Consider the following 19,881-nt stretch of genomic DNA (forward strand, 5'->3'; position numbering starts at 1 on the left):
CTTTATGTAGGACAGATGCTGTTGATACTGTTTACTCAGCACCAAATAAAGTTCTCAAATGCTTCAAAACCTTATTTGTATTAGGAATACATAAATTCCTCTCTGATTCAGGCATTCATCACCTGCATATTCTCCTGAATATTTCAATTTAATCTGGTTTGAATGCAGATCATTGATTTTCTGTTCCAACACTGCCTGTAAACACCACTCTCTATTTTGCTCAAAGCACACTAAATAATCTCTGACTTCACTGTAAGTGTCCAGAAAAAATTTAGCACTATTCATCATCTGAAACATGTTTACAGACATGTTTGGACAATGAATGCAGAAGATCAGGACTAAAGATTAATTTTAGCTGTTATTGTCCAATTTTACTTCTCTTCATACAAACCATTAAAAAACAGGTTCGAATAGTCTCAGAAACCTTTATTAAAAACTCTACAGTTCAAAATAAATGCATCATTTAGCAGCTAGAATAGCTGAAATACCAACTTGCAACAGAGAGCAGCAGATAAGTATTTGCCTGAAGGGTTCAGACAGTTTAATTCTCTTTTATTACCAACAAAACAGAAAAGCAAGCTAGCTGAGAATTTTGCAGGAAAATATGTGCTTTTGCTTTGAAGGAGGGGATTGTTTTTAACCCTTGCACCTCCTTGCTCAGAGGGTGAGGGCAGCACCCAGTAGTTGTACCTGCTCCTGGGCCTTGAGCTCGTTCTGCTGCAGCCTCCTCTGGGCATCATAAACCTGCCCACGGTAATTCTCCACCTCGTCCTGCAGGGCCTGCAACAACAGCAAAGGAGGCAAAACACACGTGAGAAACTTGGGGTGGCAGCAAAACTTCCAGGTCACGTCTTCAACGAGCTGGGGAAGGACGTGGAGCACTGTGAGTCCAGCTGGACTCGGGGCTGAGGCGCGACAGAGGCACTTTGGCCACTCAAAAAGTTACTCTGCACAGGTGGGACTGAACAAGAGTAGCTACATCTCAAAAGTCTTATTGTAGGCTACTCATCCTAAAAATATATTATTTTTATGTCTTGTTATAGACCATCCATCCTAAAAATGTAAGAAATACTCTAAAAGGTTGGAAGGCTACTGGAAATATTGCAACATTTGCATTTGCAAATGTCCCAGGTTTTTGTTGTCATCCTCTCTGCACAACCTGAGCTTCTTATGTGCAGTTTTGCAGTGTACCAAGAGTTTTTTTTCCCTCTAAGCCAGAATAATCCTCTCTCTGGAAAACAATGTCTGGAATTTGGAGTGGAAATGTATTCCAGATTACTGAAGTGGGATGCTGGCCGAGATGAGGGGCTCCCCTCCTGCCCTGTAGTCAAATCTAGCATGTGATCTACAAATGAAATATAAATGGCAATAAATAAAAGGAATAATGTGATCGTGTCACTTCACCACAACTACCCAATCCTTATTTAGTTCAGAAGTAATCACTCCTAAACCAAGCTCATAAAATGCATGGAAAAATTTATTTTGTCATGATTGTTCTCCTTATACATTTATTTTTATTCCAGCAGTCACTCAGAGCCTTGATCTTTTTTGTTACATGCTTAACAAAGGAACAGCGTGCCCCAAGGAACTGATAGTCTCTGTTATTTCTAACAGATACACACCAAACAAACAATACCAAGTTTCAAAGATTTTTTTTTTTTGTTTGTTTTGAAAGTTTCCTCCTCATTGTTGGATGTTTGAATACACGCTTAACATTCACTTACACATTTACTAAAAGCTTAGCGATGTTGTCAGCTTGAATAAAGGCATTGTTAACTGCAAGTGCTGACTCCATGCAAAGTGCACAATGTGGATGGGGGATTGACACCAACACAGAGGCGGCTGTGGCTGCAGAAAGGGAATATTTTGAGTTATCTTTTGTATGGCAGGAAACTGGGGCATTGATACCCATCGGAGAAGCAGCACGGGGCTGCACCCGGGAAGGGGCTCGAGCTGCAAATGCCCCTGAAGGAGCCTCCAGTGATGCTTTGAAAGAAGCTGAGCTGCACAGAGGCCTTCTGCAGAGCACTCTGGAATTACAGAATCATCGAGGCTGGAAAAGATCACCCAGATCACCGAGTCCAGCCTCTGACCAACCCTACAATGGTCATTAATCCTATCACGAAATGCCACGTTCACTGGTTTTTGAACACTTCAGGGGTGGTGACTCCACCACTTCCCTGGGAAAATCCAGTTCTTGACCATCCTTTCAGTGAAGAAATTTCTCAATATCCAACCTAAACCTCCCTTGCTGCCCCTGCCTTTCCCCTGAGAGGACAGACCAACAACCCCACGGACTGAGGGAGCTTTGCAGGACCTGCCATATGGTTCGTGTTTGCTTCCAGCAGCCCAGGGTACCTGTGCACAACTCAGGATCATCAAAAGTCCTCGTGGTGCAAAGATTTAACAGCAAAAATGCCTTGCTCTTTTCCACAGCACTGAAATCCTGCGCTCTCCAATAATTTACAGGATAAAATTGCTATTGAGATAAGATAAGAGGACTACTTATGATAGATCTTGAACGCTGTTTTGAAGTGATGCCAGGCATTAACTTTAAAGTCTTATAGCTGTAAGACTGTTACATGTTCTGATGCCAAAAATTGTAACCAGACCCAAGCATGAACTTCAAATCTGCCCAGGGACTTTTATGCTATCAGAGCTTCTGAGAAATGCTGAAATCCAGGCTTTGAATACATAACTTGTCTTCAATACTCAACAAGTCTTGCATTACCAGCAATTTGCATTAATATAATGAAATATATGTGGGAATTATTTGTGAACTGTTGGCTTTTTGTTTGCTTTTTGTACATCTATCTTGTGAGGTAAAACACAAACAAACATGAAAGCTAAAATGAGCAGTTCGAACATGCAATAAGGAGCAGGGTCATTCCACATCCCAGGAAAATCACCAAAAACCCAATTAATTAGATAAAAAACCTGCCATAACCCCAAAATGTCCATTCATAACCAGTCCAGGATGAATCTCAGGAACATTCCTGGAGCACATTTTGGATAAACTACAAAGCATGACCCATCTTCTCCTGCTCTTTCAGGGTCAGCTTTTCCAGCCCAAAGGGTGAAAAATAAGGAGGGAAGAAACCTCATCACACATCACTCATCCTTCCCTTGTGCTCCAGAGAAAGTCTGACCCTTTCACAGGACTTTGAAGCTGGCCAAGAGATAGCATTTAAATTTTTAAATACATGTGAGTCTATATTTATGTGTTTGTGCCAGAAAACAGATTTTTATCACCCCCATCTGCACGTCCTGAGTACAAAATTGGATCTCAAACTTTTCTGCACAGGAGAACAGCCCCATGGTGGCAAAGAAAACTGGTGCCCTGCTCCTTCCTTCCTTCCTTCCTTCCTTCCTTCCTTCCTTCCTTCCTTCCTTCCTTCCTTCCTTCCTTCCTTCCTTCCTTCCTTCCTTCCTTCCTTCCTTCCTTCCTTCCTTCCTTCCTTCCTTCCTTCCTTCCTTCCTTCCTTCCTTCCTTCCTTCCTTCCTTCCTTCCTTCCTTCCTTCCTTCCTTCCTTCCTTCCTTCCTTCCTTCCTTCCTTCCTTCCTTCCTTCCTTCCTTCCTTCCTTCCTTCCTTCCTTCCTTCCTTCCTTCCTTCCTTCCTTCCTTCCTTCCTTCCTTCCTTCCTTCCTTCCTTCCTTCCTTCCTTCCTTCCTTCCTTCCTTCCTTCCTTCCTTCCTTCCTTCCTTCCTTCCTTCCTTCCTTCCTTCCTTCCTTCCTTCCTTCCTTCCTTCCTTCCTTCCTTCCTTCCTTCCTTCCTTCCTTCCTTCCTTCCTTCCTTCCTTCCTTCCTTCCTTCCTTCCTTCCTTCCTTCCTTCCTTCCTTCCTTCCTTCCTTCCTTCCTTCCTTCCTTCCTTCCTTCCTTCCTTCCTTCCTTCCTTCCTTCCTTCCTTCCTTCCTTCCTTCCTTCCTTCCTTCCTTCCTTCCTTCCTTCCTTCCTTCCTTCCTTCCTTCCTTCCTTCCTTCCTTCCTTCCTTCCTTCCTTCCTTCCTTCCTTCCTTCCTTCCTTCCTTCCTTCCTTCCTTCCTTCCTTCCTTCCTTCCTTCCTTCCTTCCTTCCTTCCTTCCTTCCTTCCTTCCTTCCTTCCTTCCTTCCTTCCTTCCTTCCTTCCTTCCTTCCTTCCTTCCTTCCTTCCTTCCTTCCTTCCTTCCTTCCTTCCTTCCTTCCTTCCTTCCTTCCTTCCTTCCTTCCTTCCTTCCTTCCTTCCTTCCTTCCTTCCTTCCTTCCTTCTCTTCTCCCTTTTTATAACATCTCTTATTTACAATAAACTTCTTCTGCAGAGGTTAAAACAAGAGGTTCCTTTAAACGTGAGGGCTTGCAATGCATCTGAAAGTCATTTAATTTGGGAAATTCAGATAACACAGCCTTTGTGAGGTTCACCTACTCTAGATAGTGTTTGCCAGCACAGAGCACACATGTTTTATTTCATTAGGAGAGCAGAAAATGTCTTAAATTTAAATTTAGAAAGAAGGTATTTTTACTGTAGCATGTAAGTACAGCAAACTAACAACTCTTCCAGTTATCCATTCACCATTTGTCCAAACCAGAATTTGCTGTATGAACTCCCAAACTTTTCCAATCACATCATAACTGGCTGTTGACAGGTTTTGTATTGGGATGGCAAAAAAACAGCTAATTCCTTGGATCAATCACAAATACCTTCACTGGACCCTTTTTGGACTATTCCTGTGCTGCATAAATTCCAGGAGTAATTAATGTTCATTTGAGTACTCCAGATATTCTATCAGCACAATGGCAAAAAAAAGTAAAACCAAAAGTTCAGCATTTGATCAAAGCTGTGCCAAAATGGAAAAGTAGCATCAAAATCTCATGGTTGCTGTAGATTCCTGCAGGTGATTAACTCTGAAAATAGCAATTAGAAGTTTGTTGCTCGTGATTTTAATTTTCTAGGAGGGATCATGAGGGATGTCATGAATAATGCACCTTTTTGAAGATCACACTGAAATTCTCTCTGTAGTCAAAAAGCCTCACGTGCAGTGGCCAGAGCCTGAAGCCACCAGAACCTCAGATCTTTCTCTGAATCACACAGGGAAGCTTTTGCCATGTAGAACACTCTTAAAAAACAGCAGAGGATTTACCCCAGGTACACCCCAGAACATCTCTTTCATAAAATTAAACAATGTTTTGTTTTGTTTAGAAATGCAGCTTTAATTCTGCTTCAAAGTGTCACATTCTGCCCAAAGAGCAGCAGAGCCTATGATTTAAAACTGCCAAGATGAAGAAAAAGGGATTAAAAACAAAAGTCCAGGCCAATTTTTAAGCGTCAGAGGCATTTTTCCCCTGAACAAAAAACAAAACTGAACTTATTTAGTTAAATTTTTCCAGGTTCGGATGGATTCCCGTCCCTCAGCTGTGCTGAGCTGACTTGCATCACTCTTATAAAGACAATATTATTTTTTTTTTCCAGTTAAACGGGATTTCAAATGCCATGTAAACATGTTTGCTGTTGAATGTCTACACCATACCTGACCTTGGAAGTGCTTTGTGTTGGCCGGAGAACAAAGAAATCAAATGTTTTCCTTTCCAGCCCAGATATCCTACACTTTGAAAAGCTCTTAAAAATGTAAATGAGAGAATAAGCCCCGATGCAACAATGTGGGTGAATTACAGCCGGAGAAAGGGAAAACTCATTTGATTTACTTCTAAAAATGGAAAGGATCCTGAAATAAAATCACATTGTTTGGGTCTCACGGAGCATTGGGAGGCAGGGGAAGGAGGGAAGGGAGAAGGGACGGCTTTGGGAAGGCAACGCTGGAATATTTGGGCAGATTTTGGCACCTGGAGCGGAGTTTGTGCACGAGCCCATCCCGGCCCCTGGGACCCAGAGATGGGGAAGGAGAAAGGAACCTCTGAGCTGCATTTCTGGGTAGGCACCTTCTATTCCCCCTACTATCCCACTGGGGATGGGTTATCTCCTGCAAAATGCTTAATGGAGTTTATTTCAGCCCTAAATACAATGTATTTCAGCCCAAAATGGAGTTTATTTCAGCTCAAAATAGAGTCTATTTCAGCCCCAAATGGAGTTTATTTCAGCCCAAATTGGAGGTTATTTCACCCCCAAAGAGAGTTTATTCAAGCCCCAAATGGAATTTATTTCAACTGCAAATGGAGTTTATTTCATTCCCAAATAGAGTTTATTTCAGCCTCAAACTGAGCTTATTTCAGTCCAAAATAGAGTTTATTTCTGACCTAAATGGACTTTTTTTCAGCCCCAAATGGAGTTTATTTCAGCCCAAATGGAATTTATTTTAGCCCCAAATGGACATTATTTCAGACCCAAATGGAGGTTATTTCAGCCCCAAAACTGAACTTATTTCAGCCCAAATGGAATTTATTTCAGCCCCAAATGGAATTTATTTCATCCCAAAATTGAGTTTATTTCTGACCCAAACGGAGTTTATTTAATTTCCAAATGGAGTTTATTTCAGCCCCAAACTGAGGTTATTTCAGCCCAAAATTTAGTTTATTTCAGCCCCAAATGGAGTTTATTTCAGCCTAAAATGGAGTTTTATTTCAGCCTTAAATGGAGTTTATTTCAGCCTTAAATGGAGATTATCTCAGCCCCAAATGGAGTTTATTTCAGTCCAAAATAGAATTTATTTCAGCCCCAAAGAGAGTTTATTTCAGCCCCAAATGGAGTTTTTATTTCAGCCCCAAGGGAGAGCACACGTGGGTTGCTGCCTGTGGAGCTGGGCTGTGGCTCAGCAAAGCTGGGATGAGGATGCACAGGATCAGAGAATTCTGTGGGATACCCAGGGGCAGAGTGAGGCTGGGAAAAAAGGTGGTTTTTAAAAAAACCCAAATTGTCAAGCACAGAGCTTTGACAAGGAGCCCTAGAGAGACAAAAAGGTGCAGTGCCAGCACTCCAAAATCCCTGTCAAGGCAGAAATTAATTTCTGATGTTGGTTACAGGGCTGGATCTAAATCAACTAAAAGCTGGTAAGAGTTTGAAGAATCCCAGGAACAAGCATGGAACAGGAATGTAGGAAGGATTTGGTCTCCAATATATGAAACCTAATTTGATTATCCTTTAACCACAGGGCATTTATCAAAAGTGTTGGATTACCTGAAAGAAAGTTCAGTTCTGAAGAATTACATAAACAGAAACAATAACAATTCTTAATTTCTGTGTATTGATTACATTTGTGAGGAAACTGTTTACAAATGTGATATGTTTTCTTTCTTTAACCTGAAATAATTTTCTGGTTTTTGTATTTTCCTGAGAGCAGACAAGGCTTAATTCCTGATCCCATCACATCAATGGGAACTCATGGATTACAACCATTTATCTGTCTGCTCTTAGGGTTGAATAAATAAGTGACATTTAAAAAAAAATTCCAAAAAATATTAAATATCAACGTATTTTCACTTTGAAACAGAAAACAGCAGAAAAGTTGCTGCTCATCCTGACCAGATGAAGCAAGATAATGTCAGTCTTTTTTTATTAGAAATATGAAATTTTTATTAGCAACTCTGCACATATGGATGTGCATCTCTACCAAGAAAAGCCCTGGAAATTTATGACCAGTGCAGAGTAAAGTTACCACTAAAGGTAGTGAGAGTTAGCACTTTTCATCTTCAAAGAATTTTTCAAATGTTACCAAATTAATATAATTAGTTAATGAAAGATGCAGTAATAAAAGCTACTCTAATTACCTACTGTAGTCTTAATTATCTCCTTACTAATGCCCACAGAAGAAGGCTTCCACTTTACATCCTCAAAACATGTGCCAACAATAATTCTGAATACAGGCCTCTCTTCAAGTGCCTTCTAAATTCAATTTACATCCATTGATGTGTTTTCTCTCCTCGTTCATGAGAAGAAAATCTCTGGAACTTTGAGAAAAAAAAAAAGCCACATGTGAATGTTAATAAAAATTAAAGAGAATTTTCTTCCAGAAATACAGATGGAGATGATTTAAAATTTTGTCATTAAAATATTTGATTTTCAAAATCTTTATCTCTCCATGAAGCCAGAATTATATGCTGTCTGGGCAAAATTAGAGTCAAATATTTAGAGTCCAAAATTTAGAGTCAAATACAACTCTGTCCAAAGGAAGCAGCCAAGAATCCCATCCAGATTTTTAAAAGCAATCATTAATTTTGCTAAAACATTTCATGGAGATAAATAGATTTATCTGGGTTCATGACTACTCCAAATAAATTGGGCAAATATATCTGTGAAGAGCATTGATGCAATGCCATGAGTCTGAGCAAAACAAGGGTGTTCTAAAAGTGAAATAATTATATTTGAGCCAAATTTCTGGGGCATCCTCAGCACTTTTTGGGTTTTCACTGAGCTCCTGCCCATGACACTGCAAACAAAAACAAAAAAATCCCTGTACTTGGAGTTCTCTCTTGGTTTTGGTGCAAAGCAAAGGAAATCTTCTGGTTTTAACCTAATACATATGTCTGCTGCTCACATATGGCAAAATTCCTTTCTGGTGGGAACTTTTTCGCTGTTGTTGCAACACACAATATATCCAAAAAGTCTCCTTTGATGTTGAACTATTGCTCCACCACTCATTATGCTACTGATTCAAAACGAAAGGCAAAATTTCTGCTGTTTCTGTTAAAACAATGGCTTTGTTTTTGCAAACAAGGTTTTCTACAACCTATATGCAGGGGCCAACATTACTGCAAGAGAAAAGAAAATCTCTTATTTTACAGAGAAAACAGTCATGGTGTTTAATAACACGAATTATTTCTCTATCCTATAGGTACATTACAATTGCTGTTATGACTGTACAGAAAATTTAGGCTTTATTGCTCCTCAGGAACAGAAATTAAAATGCCTTGAGCAATATTTGACATCTCTCTTTCCTATTTTAGTTTCACTGACCTCCCAGCCTGTTACCGTCAGTCCAATTCAGGATCTGGCGAGGCTGGGAACAGCTTTGGATGGGTGGGGGAAAGAGGAAAACCTGCAAAGGCTGCTCCTCACAGTGTCCTACCATGCACTGACAGCAAATCTGTCATGATTCCTCATGCCTAATATTTAATTTTAACCACTAAACACTATTTCATGAAGAGTGAACATGAATTACAACACAGAATGAAAATGCAAATCGGTAATACCTTTGTGAACGTGTCCCTACAAGAGCTGGCTGCCCATTTTCTGCTGCCATTATGAAAAAGAAAAGTAAAAAAAAAAAGGTTTCCTTGGTCAGGAATGAGATACAAGGTGTAATTTCCAAAGGCACAGAATTCATCATGAATAATATGAGCTCCCACATAGACCAGGGCACATTGGGAAGTTTGGCTCACTTTGCTGATGTTTCAAAATGGGAATGGAGAACTTAAAAAATTCTCCAAGCTGGGGGCTGTGCTCATCCCCACCAGTCAGGCAGCTCCTGCTGCACCAGGCTATGGGAAAAAAAGAAAAGAAAGGAAAGGAAGGAAAGGAAGGAAAGGAAGGAAAGGAGGGAAAGGAGGGAAGGAAGGAAGGAAGGAAGGAAGTGTCGGAAGGAAGTGTCGGAAGGAAGTGTCGGAAGGAAGTGTCGGAAGGAAGTGTCGGAAGGAAGTGTCGGAAGGAAGTGTCGGAAGGAAGTGTCGGAAGGAAGGAAGGAAGGAAGGAAGGAAGGAAGGAAGGAAGGAAGGAAGGAAGGAAGGAAGGAAGGAAGGAAGGAAGGAAGGAAGGAAGGAAGGAAGGAAGGAAGGAAGGAAGGAAGGAAGGAAGGAAGGAAGGAAGGAAGGAAGGAAGGAAGGAAGGAAGGAAGGAAGGAAGGAAGAAAGAAAGAAAGAAAGAAAGAAGAGAAGAAAGAAAGAAAGAAAGAAAGAAAGAAAGAAAGAAAGAAGAAAGAAAGAAAGAAAGAAAGAAAGAAAGAAAGAAAGAAAGAAAGAAAGAAAGAAAGAAAGAAAGAAAGAAAGAAAGAAAGAAAGAAAGAAAGAAAGAAAGAAAGAAAAAAAGAAAGAAAGAAAGAAAGAAAATAAAAAAAAAGGGAATATTTTGACTCAAGGAACAGAATCAAGTCTCTCCAGCAGCAGAGGAAAAAAATTTAAAGTAGGTCATTTAACATAAAAGAAAAATACATGCAAACACTTTGCAGTGTGGCAGGCTCTAATATAAGCTATTTTCATTTTTGACAATTCACTGGCAGCACATTATAAAGTTGGGATCATCAGCATTAGCTTCTGAGCAGTCCCATAACACTTCCACATCAGACTTCATCTGGCGTCTTTTGGAGATCACCTGAGCACTGTAAGGATTCTCAATATGCCAATCTTTTCCAGCTTTGCTCCTGTAAGATATTTTGCTGAATGTTTTCAGCGTTTTCTACACACACCTAGTTGAGCTGACCAAAGTTTTAAAATAATTTTCCTGCAAAAATTAGGTCTATTAGAAGGAATTCCAATAGAAGGTGGGCAGGCCCTGGCACAGGGGACCAGAGCAGCTGTGGCTGCCCCTGGATCCCTGGAATTGTCCAAGGCCAGGCTGGACAGGGCTTGGAGCAGCCTGGGACAGTGGAAGGTGTCCCTGCCCATGGCAGGGGGTGGGATGAGATGAGCTTTAAGGTCTCTTCCAACCCAAATCTTTTCAAGACTCCATAATTCTAAGATACATCCCTAAAATACTTGATGGCACCAGCAGGGCTATTTGGAGACATAAAATTAGGCAGGGGCTTAAGCATTTTGCTGAGTCAGGGCTTCACTGCAGGACATTATAAACTCAATTCTTTTGAAAGGCAAAGGATGCCATAAGGTCCTGCAGAGATAACAGTTCAAAGCAAACAGCAGCATAAATTGTAAAGTCGGGCGTTTTTGTCAGGGGGAGCCAAGGAGGGAATTGTTTTTGCTTTGTTTTAGTGGCTCAGGTGACAGGAGGGAAAGGCAGGCAAGGTTCAAAGGCTGTAATAAACTGGCTTTCATCTGCTTTTCTCAACGGGCCACAAAAGCCAACAAGCACTTGCCATGTCCAAGCCCTGCTTTGTCTGAGAGCAGCACACTTTGGGGCTGTTGTGATGAAGTCAATCACAAGCCCGACAGCTGCAAGATCTACTGTAATATCTCCCTGGAGTATTTTGCACTTTGCTTTCACACTCCTTCCCCTTTTTCTGAGCCTGCACACGTGTCATGGTCAAGAGCAGAGCAGAGGCTGCCAAAAGGAGAAAAGCCCTGAACTGTCTCCCCGCTTGCACTCACCCAGGTTTAGGCAGGAACACCAAGTGGTGCACATTTACCAGATAAAATGAATCTTTTAAACCCAAAGATACCATGACATCTTAAGCATAAACTTATAAAGGAAAAGTTCAGAACTCCATTTTAAACCACTTATGAGAGGATTTACCAAGATTCTGCCTAATGTTCAGCTGACGCTTTGTCAAAAACATTTATCACGAAGCTTTTGAAGTTCCTTAGCTCCCCCCAAGTTATTAAAACTTGAACTGCAGAGTTTGTTATCAGCCTCAGAGCACACACAAAATACATCAGGTATTTTTTCAGTCAACCTTTCAGTCTGATTTGGAGACTATTATCCAAAATACAACACTCCCCATCAGGTAATGTCTGACAGATAATGCTGAGCAGGCGGAACCGCTGCGCCCGATTGATCCGCGAGACAATTTTCATTTCCTAATTTGCTTTTTATTAAACACTTTGCAATCAAAGGCAACAGCGAGGAGTCTGCCATTCTCTGAGCAGGTTTCCTGTGAAGACCTGATGTCAGCTTCAACGTTTTCAGGCAACTTTTTGAATTTTTGATGCTCTGTCGCAAGAACGTCTAAAACGTTGTGTCAACACCGTGCTACTGCAAAACTGCTGTTGTGAACACAAATTAACCAGAAAAACACCTGGTTCTGCTGCTTGCTGTGCTCTTAACAACACTTCTGCAAAAAACAACCGTCAGGGGTTGGGGCAGAATTTCCTGCAATGACTTGGAGAAGGCCTGAGTGTGATAAAGCAGATTTATCAATCACTGGCTGAACAGGGCAATCTTCATTCCCAACCAGCTTTATCACCAAACTGCCACTTTGGGTGGGTGTTCAGATACTTCACACCTGGAGCCAGCCCAGAGGCTCCAGCAGACCCCTGGTGCTCTACAAATGTCTCTTTTAAATGCATTGCTCCTCAGGGATACACAAAAACCTGGAAATATAAACATTTCTAACAAGCCTTACAAAGCCTCTTATTTTGTTATGTTCTTTTAAGACAGAAATATGAAATATTTCTAATCAATAGGCCAATCTGATTCCCAGTAGGAATGAAAGAAAAGCTATTTATTTTGTGCAATCAAGTGCTCAGTATTGCTGCAATTCTCCCATTACATAAAATAACACACATTTTCTTGCACACAGGCACACACAAAGAAATCTAATAATGCCTTTTTACCTTTCAAAGTAACCTTAATCAACAAAATTAACTTGCAAGGCAAACCACTGCTTTTTGAACTGAACAAGAGCGAGCTTGACTCAACACATGTGAGATGTGAGAGGCAGCAAAGTAATATCTGCTAAAATTATGTCTGGAAGCCAAAAATGGGGCGATTCTTGACAGGGGAGGATGCACACTTGGAAACTTGGAAATTCTTTTATTCAAAGTCTTTAATGACCTCCAACCCAATTACATTTGCAACAAGACATGACAATGCAGTTGCTCCTATTTAAAAGTATGAGTGAAAACGGAGTATTTTTGAAGGCTGGTTCTTTTTTTTTTTTTTACTTTTTAATCATGTTGAGATGAAGCTCATTTACTTAAAAAGAAAAAAATGAAACAGAACGTCCTCTGCAGCTGGTCAAACAGATTACGAAACTCAAATCTCAGTAGCCTGAGGAAAACCAAAACTGTTTCTATTTTATAGAGCATTAGCTTTATACTTTTTAAAAGAGGCATTAACATAACTGATCAGAACATCCCAGAATGTTTCTGATCTAGTTAATCATATGACGTTATGACAGAGATTCTTGCTGTCATAATGCCAATGTTTCTAAACATTTCTAAAATCCTTTAAGTTCTTTTTTTTTTTTCCTCCAAATTAGACATGGGGAAGATCTATTTCGGTTTCTTCAGAAGTTTTTCCGTCCATTTTAGAGCTCCACAAAAATGGTGCAGGATATTTCAGACAGACACATACACACATAGCAAGGAACAATGTCAGGCTCCATGACCTATTTAAATATTTCTGATAGCTTTTATACAAAATATTTTACTCTAATTCCTGCATAGTCCTCATCACTGTATTTCCTTAACTCTGTTGTATTTTTTACAGCTGAAGTGGAATCATTGATTAAAAAAAAAATCAGAATTTATCTAGTTTAAATTTATTTGGTTTGTTTCCCTTAAAAGCAATTACTTAAACATTCAAGCCCATGCTGCATTTTTTGGTGCTAACAGTTTCTCCAGCAGAGGTAAGAATAAGGTGTAATTTATATACAGGCAAGCTAGGAAGAGGATAAGAGGGGAAAAACACTCAGCAAAGTTATTGCAGTGCCTCAGATACAATTTTAGTGGGGTGTCAAGAGCTCTTATCACAGTTGTGACAAAGCAGATTGATTTCCATTGAGAGCTTTTGGGCTTTGTTTGTTTGTTTGTTTTTGTGGGGTTTTTTGATAAGTCTGTTTCAGCCCAGTTTTGAGCTGGAACTCTGCTGTTTCAGTGTGAAGATCTTTCTGCTGTGGCAGAAAATGAAAATGCGCAGGCAGAGAGGGGCTCAGTCCCACCCAGCACGAGTCCTGTTGAGTTTCTTGTGACTTTAAGGCATCCCCAAGATATTCCCCTGCTTTTGCTTCCCAGGGGCACCCACAGGGTCCTGACAGGGCAGCTGAGATACCCCCAAAAGGCACAAAAAGCTTTTAAAAAAATATATGTAAATAGTTCCAAGCATTCTATACAGACAACATTTTTAAAATGCAACAGGACTAAAAATAACAGAAAACAGATCAGGTTCTGGAGCACCATGAGTTTCTCATTTAAACTTCTCTCATTTAAACTGCAGTTACTTCATGCATCCCCAAACCTTCCCCGTAGCACAACTGAGACAAAAACTGCAGGAAAAACAAGAAGAAATAAGGAAAAATGTGAAAGATCTGAGAATTCCAGTACTGGTTAAGTTCATAAAGCTCAGTCTAGTTCAGGATCTGATAAGGAAGCACAAATGAGCTTGGGCTGTGCTGAGATGGAGAAGGGACATCAGCTCTTCACCCACCACAAGGCCGAGTTAGAAACACAAATGAGAGCCCAGCAACACCAAACTCCATCGGCAAACACACATTTCCACACAATGGTTATGAATGGACACAAACACTGAGTAAAAGTGATGTGTTATTCTGGGAGCAGGAAGAAAACAATGCATGAGGCAGGAGTCCCTCCTTGGAGTCCAGAGCATGGCTGTGGTCAGAGGTGCTTCCAGGCACACAATTAAAATCCACTGATAATATCCAAATTGTTAAATAGTCTTCAGTAATTGCTGCTCTACCTCGCTGAATTACAAGTGCAAGACTGGACAGGACATGAATGATATTGACAGTAGAAACAAAAGCAAGGGGAATTTAAATACAGCACGTAGAGTTGTTTTCTGGAGCCAGAGAGTGTCAATACCCACCCTGCATTCTCCTCCCAGCTGCCTGCAGAGTCCTGGCTTGGTTCAGTGCTGCAGGTGTTCCTGCAGGTACCCAACATTTGTCAGCCTGGATTTTTTATTTATACAATTCCGTTCTGCCCCTGCCAGGCTTCTCAGTGAGCAAACAAACTCACTTTTCATGTTCAGTGTTCTTGTTTGTACTTTTACCCTTTCTTACATAACAAAGCTGGCAGGGAGCAGAGCAGGGAGAGCACCTGGGGCTCTGCTGTGGGCGCAGGGGTTGGACACTCCTGGTGGGCATCATCCCTCCCTGAGTGAGCACATCCCCTTCTTGGGTCTCCTCCAGGTGAGATCTTGTGTGACCGTGCTCACAGGGGTCTGAGGATGAGGGAAGAGACGAGGATCTGACTCCATGTTTCAGAAGGCTTGATTTATTATTTTATGATATATATTACATTAAAACTATACTAAAAGAATAGAAGAAAGGATTTCAGCAGAAGGCTGGCTAAGAATAGAATAGCAAAGAATGATAACAAAAGCTTCTGTCTTGGACAGAGAGTCTGAGCCAGCTGACTGTGATTGGCCATTTATTAGAAACACCCACATGAGACCAATCCCAGATGCACCTGTTGCATCCCACAGCAGCAGATAATCACTGTTTACATTTTGTTCCTGAGGCCTCTCAGCTTCTCAGGAGGAAAAATCCTAAAGAAAGGATTTCCCATAAAAGATGTGTGCGACAATCTTGCTGTGGAAAGGTGGGTGCAGGGTGGCAAGGGAATGAAAAAGCCAAAGAGGTCCATGGTGCCACAGGTGGGAGCTCATGGCAGTCCCTGGGCACTCACGTGGAAAAATGGGAAGGAAAACATTACAGCACTTCAGGTTTAACATATTTTCAACAGTTTTAGCTGAAAAGAGAGATAGCACAACCTTCCATTGGAATGAAACTGTTGTGCTGCTCAGACAGGGACTCTCAGGAGCCTGGATGGACTCAGTGATCTCAGAGGGTTTTTCCAACTTTAATAATTCTGTGAGTCTGGACCAGCACCACTGCCCACCTGGCAAGGGCACAAATGATGTGTTTGCCTAAACCACAGGATATCTGCATGGATTTTAGTGCTGTCATGTTCCTAACTAATCATTTCCCTGGAAAAGCGACTGGTTCGTTTTCCCCTGATCTGGTTCTAGAAGAACTTGCATCCACTCCTTTTTGCATTACAAATGAGCTGATCTGTTTTCAGGACACCATGAGTGATGCTCTCATTCCTCCCCACACCAGGCTTTGTTCCTTTGGGATGATCTGAACTGAGAGACAGCAAACCCCAGGGCAAAACTGAGCTGGGACTTCCTGGCAAATCTCAAGAGGGAAGTGAACAGGGCATTGCATGTTTTGTCTTCTATGGCCAACGTGGCCTGGTTTGAAATCCATGATCTCATGCCACACTGGGCCAGGAAAATGGCATATCCAGGGCATGGGTTTCCAGCATAAAATACAAGTGAGGTGATCTGATGTGACTCTATTCACCTGCCAACAGCCCTGGCAGAAAAATAAACAGGTTCTGGGGATGAGCTGCTGCTGGAGGCAAAGCAGGAACCATTAGAAGAGCTGCCCTGACCTGTGAGGAACTGGTGTTTTTGCTTTGAACTTCAGCACATCTTAATGAACTCTTCATAATTGGCAATCTGGGGTTTTCACCGATGATTTATTTTCTGGAGGTGCCAAATACAGGAGACAAATTCAACATTGGAAATACAAATTTCTGTCTCAGAGTTGGTTGTCCATGCTGGTGAAGCAGTTCCAACACCACTGCAGGTCACTCTCTGAGTTGTATCAGGAATTAGATTTGTATATGAAGGTCCATTAGTGCTGAAGAATTTGGTTTCATAATTACTAAAACATGTTGATTTAATTGAAGTCATTGACTTCAATGTGGTGAAGGCTTAAAATAAAAATAAGCAGAGACAGTTTTAGTAACAGAAGAAGTTAAAAAGTAGTTGTGTCCTCCTCCTTACTCGGAGTAGTAAGGTTTTGGTTGTGCTTGACTCATCCCTGCCTTACTGCTCTTCCACTCCTCTGTTATCTGGCAGTTTTGGGGGAGATGCTGCCAAGAAATTAATTTAAAGTCCTAAATTTTATCATGTAGGCAACCTATTTCAGTTTCCTGAGAATAAATTTCATAGACAGACCCCTGAAGAAGAAAACAGGTGAACTCTCTTTGCCCCATAAATCAGTCAAGAGGCCTGAAGAGGCCAAGGATACAAAACTAGAGATACTTGCACAGAAACACTTCACAAAAAGCTTCAACCTTGAGTTCACAGTCTTCTCCATAAGCCTCAAGCCCTCAGTCTTCCTCATGCATATTTTCAAGGGTCAACAAATAAATATTTACTGTCTCAGATCCTGTCCATCAGTGAATCAAGACTTGATGGTGCAAGAATCAGCGACAATGAACTGCTCCCAGGAAAAACTGCTCCTCCATCCAGTGCAGGATGGAGGATGGACATGAAATGCATATCCACATGCAACAGCCTCAAAGAATAAAGTGTACTTTTATCTAGTTTTCCATCTTATTATACACACATGTGCTGTATGAACACACAGAGGCAAGTTCCTTGGGCTGGAAGGCAATGAGGTGAACACACAGAAAATATTCACTGTAGAAATTTTAGTGGGAAAAGCTGCAGAGTGCAAGACACAGAATAGACTTTCCCTTGCTTCTGGACTCCAGAGCTGTTTTGGCTGCCAACAGTACACAAAATTTCCACTGAAGGGCAAATCAAACCAATTTCCCTGAGGATGGAGGCATCAGAAAACTCGCTGAGGTTATTCCATCCGTGCCTACGCATTCTCCGAGCGGATGAGCAGCTTCACTTTGAATCCATGTCAAACCACAAGGACTGGCTGATAATAACACTCAATTAACATGATCTCGTCCCTCTAGAAAAAGCTGGCAAACAGCTCCACCTCACCTTTCCTAGCTGGGCACAATGGGGTGATTGATGCTGTGAGGAAATGGGATAGGTTTGCACCGAGGAGCCGACGGGTCAGGTTTGGTGACAGTGTTTGTAGGTTTAACCTCTTACCCAAACCTCCGAGATGAAAAAGCCACTTCTGCTGAGCACACAACTGTGAGAAAGCCAGAGCTAGAGCTGGCAAACACCGAGCCGGGCTAATTAGACAGGTGTTTTGAAAAACCCCAAACTTTACACTTTTATTTGGACCTTTTGATGTCGTAGCTGGTGCTGTTTCACACACTGGGGCTCCAGAGAGAGGCAGGAGCTGCTCCCCTGCTCGGCTCTGGGGGTGAGTTTGCCATCTGATCTGCTGAACACACAGATAAAAGTCACCGCAGACTTTTCTCCCTTTTCAAGTGCAGCACTGTAACTTGGAAAGTTCTTTTATTCTCCACTCTGCTGACGCAAGAAAGTGGCAGGAATATGGCAGCTCTGGCTGCTTTCCTTTTGTAGCTCTTTGTAAGTAATCTTTTAATGCTAACAAAACAATAGGTATTTTCATTTTGGATGGAAAAAAACATTCCAGTAATAGAAAATTAAGGCAATGCCTTTCAAAAAGTCTAAGAGTGCTACTGACCACTTGATTCTTCTCCTACCCTGCCTTTAAATATTGGTAAATAGTTACCAGGCACAGGTATCAGATTCTCCAGGTTTCTCTTGTTACACTTAAGAAAGGCCCAACTATTATGAAAATGGTGAAGTTTAACAAAGATATTTCTATTTCCCTGTGATGTGCCATTCAAAAGTGTTAGCCAGTCGTTTTTTTAAAAAACACTCTTGATATTTGATCTTCTTGAGTTTCAGTTACATATAAAGCTGGAGAGCCAGCAGAAAATTCTAAGTGGAATCTGAAGATTTCTTAAGTCAACACTCATTTTGGCAGGAGCATTTTAATGCACAAAGCTGAAATCCTCAGTGACTCTCTCCTGCTGATATCCCTGGAGCAGCCAGCACCACGATTAGCACAAAATCAAAAGCAACATACAGCTCTGCAAAAAAAAAGGGATGTGGACACAAATTCTGCGAGTGGTGCAGGCGCAATGGCACCAACCAGGGCACCCTGGTGCTGTTCCAGCTCCCCTGGGATGAGCCAGGCTCTAAGAGAGATCTCTCAGGGAAAAGAGATGCTGATAACAAAGCAGGTCCACATCCCCAAAGCCCTGCTTGCCAAACCCTGCAACTGCCCTGGCTGTGCCAGGCTTTGGAAGCCCTCAGAGCAGAGCTGGAGATGTCTGTGGCCCGTGGAAGGCTGGCTTTGAAGGCGCTGCTCTGCCCAGCGCCCTTTGCTGGTGCAAGCCGCGGTTCACGCAGGTTCTGCTTCCACCTCCACGGCTGGAGGAGCCCTGCAGCCAGGGCTGTTCCAGGAGCAGGGAAGGAGGCTGTGTTCCAGGAACTCACTGGAACTGGAACAAAGCGCAGCCCTTGGAAAGCCCGCACAGCCCTGTGCACTGACTGTTTTACAGATGCCCCGGCTTTGGACGGCATTACACGCTTGTTTTTATCTTTATAATTTTTTTCCTCCCCCTCTCTCCAGTAAAGTCCCAGACCTTGGAGCACAGGCTCTTCCTCCTGGGCATTCTGCCTCCTAACTCCTGGGTATCTCCCCAGCTCTGTCTTTTTTAAGCACCACTTTCTCCTCTACAGAAAAGTCTTTCTGCTCTTTGGAGAGAAAAACGCCTTTGAAATGCAGCAGTAAACTCTGAGCATCACAGCAGCCTTAAAAAAGCTGATTTCCATTTTCCCATAACAAATTCTAAACCTTGTCTGTCCTTCTTTACAAACTGTGTGGGCTTATATCAGTATTACTTAACACTTTCTAATAAGAATGTTTTGTCTGCACCTTTTTAATTACCCAGGACCCCTCTCAGTGTTATTACTCCTGTTTTGTCAATTAAAAGCAGTGAATTTTATGGCTGGGTTTGAATTTTTTTCCTGTTTTTCCAGTGCAAAATTAGTCCACATTAAACAGTTTAGCTGTATATGACTTTATATTTTATTCTGCATTTATAGAATCTTTAACTCCATAACCTGGAGACAGGTGGCATCCCTTCAATTAAAAGCAGTGAATTTTATGGCTGGTTTTGATTTTTTTCCCCTATTTTTCCAGTGCAAAATTAGCCTAGTCCACATTATTAAAAGCAAGACAGTTTGTCTGTATATGACTTTACATTTTATTCTGCATTTATAGAATCTTTAACTCCCTAATCTGGAGACAGACATGCAGCATCCCTTCTGGGGCTAACAAGGAATAAAAAGGACTTCATGCAGCAAAGTGCCTTCTGGAGGGAAAATAAAACGTTGAGGGCAACAATGA

The 19,881-nt window shown here is 41.6% G+C and overlaps 1 protein-coding gene across 1 annotated transcript in view; it reads right to left on the reverse strand.

Annotated features, from left to right (window-relative positions):
- Positions 1-19,881, reverse strand: part of CEP112 (centrosomal protein 112) — a 165,830-nt gene that overhangs the window by 16,426 nt on the left and 129,523 nt on the right. Inside the window, exon 24 of the mRNA XM_059485706.1 lies at positions 691-780. Within this exon, the coding sequence (XP_059341689.1) occupies positions 691-780 (90 nt within the window). The remainder of the gene's footprint in view (positions 1-690; positions 781-19,881) is intronic.

The sequence above is a fragment of the Ammospiza nelsoni genome, chromosome 19 (assembly GCF_027579445.1).
Source record: "Ammospiza nelsoni isolate bAmmNel1 chromosome 19, bAmmNel1.pri, whole genome shotgun sequence".
Lineage (NCBI taxonomy): Eukaryota > Metazoa > Chordata > Aves > Passeriformes > Passerellidae > Ammospiza > Ammospiza nelsoni.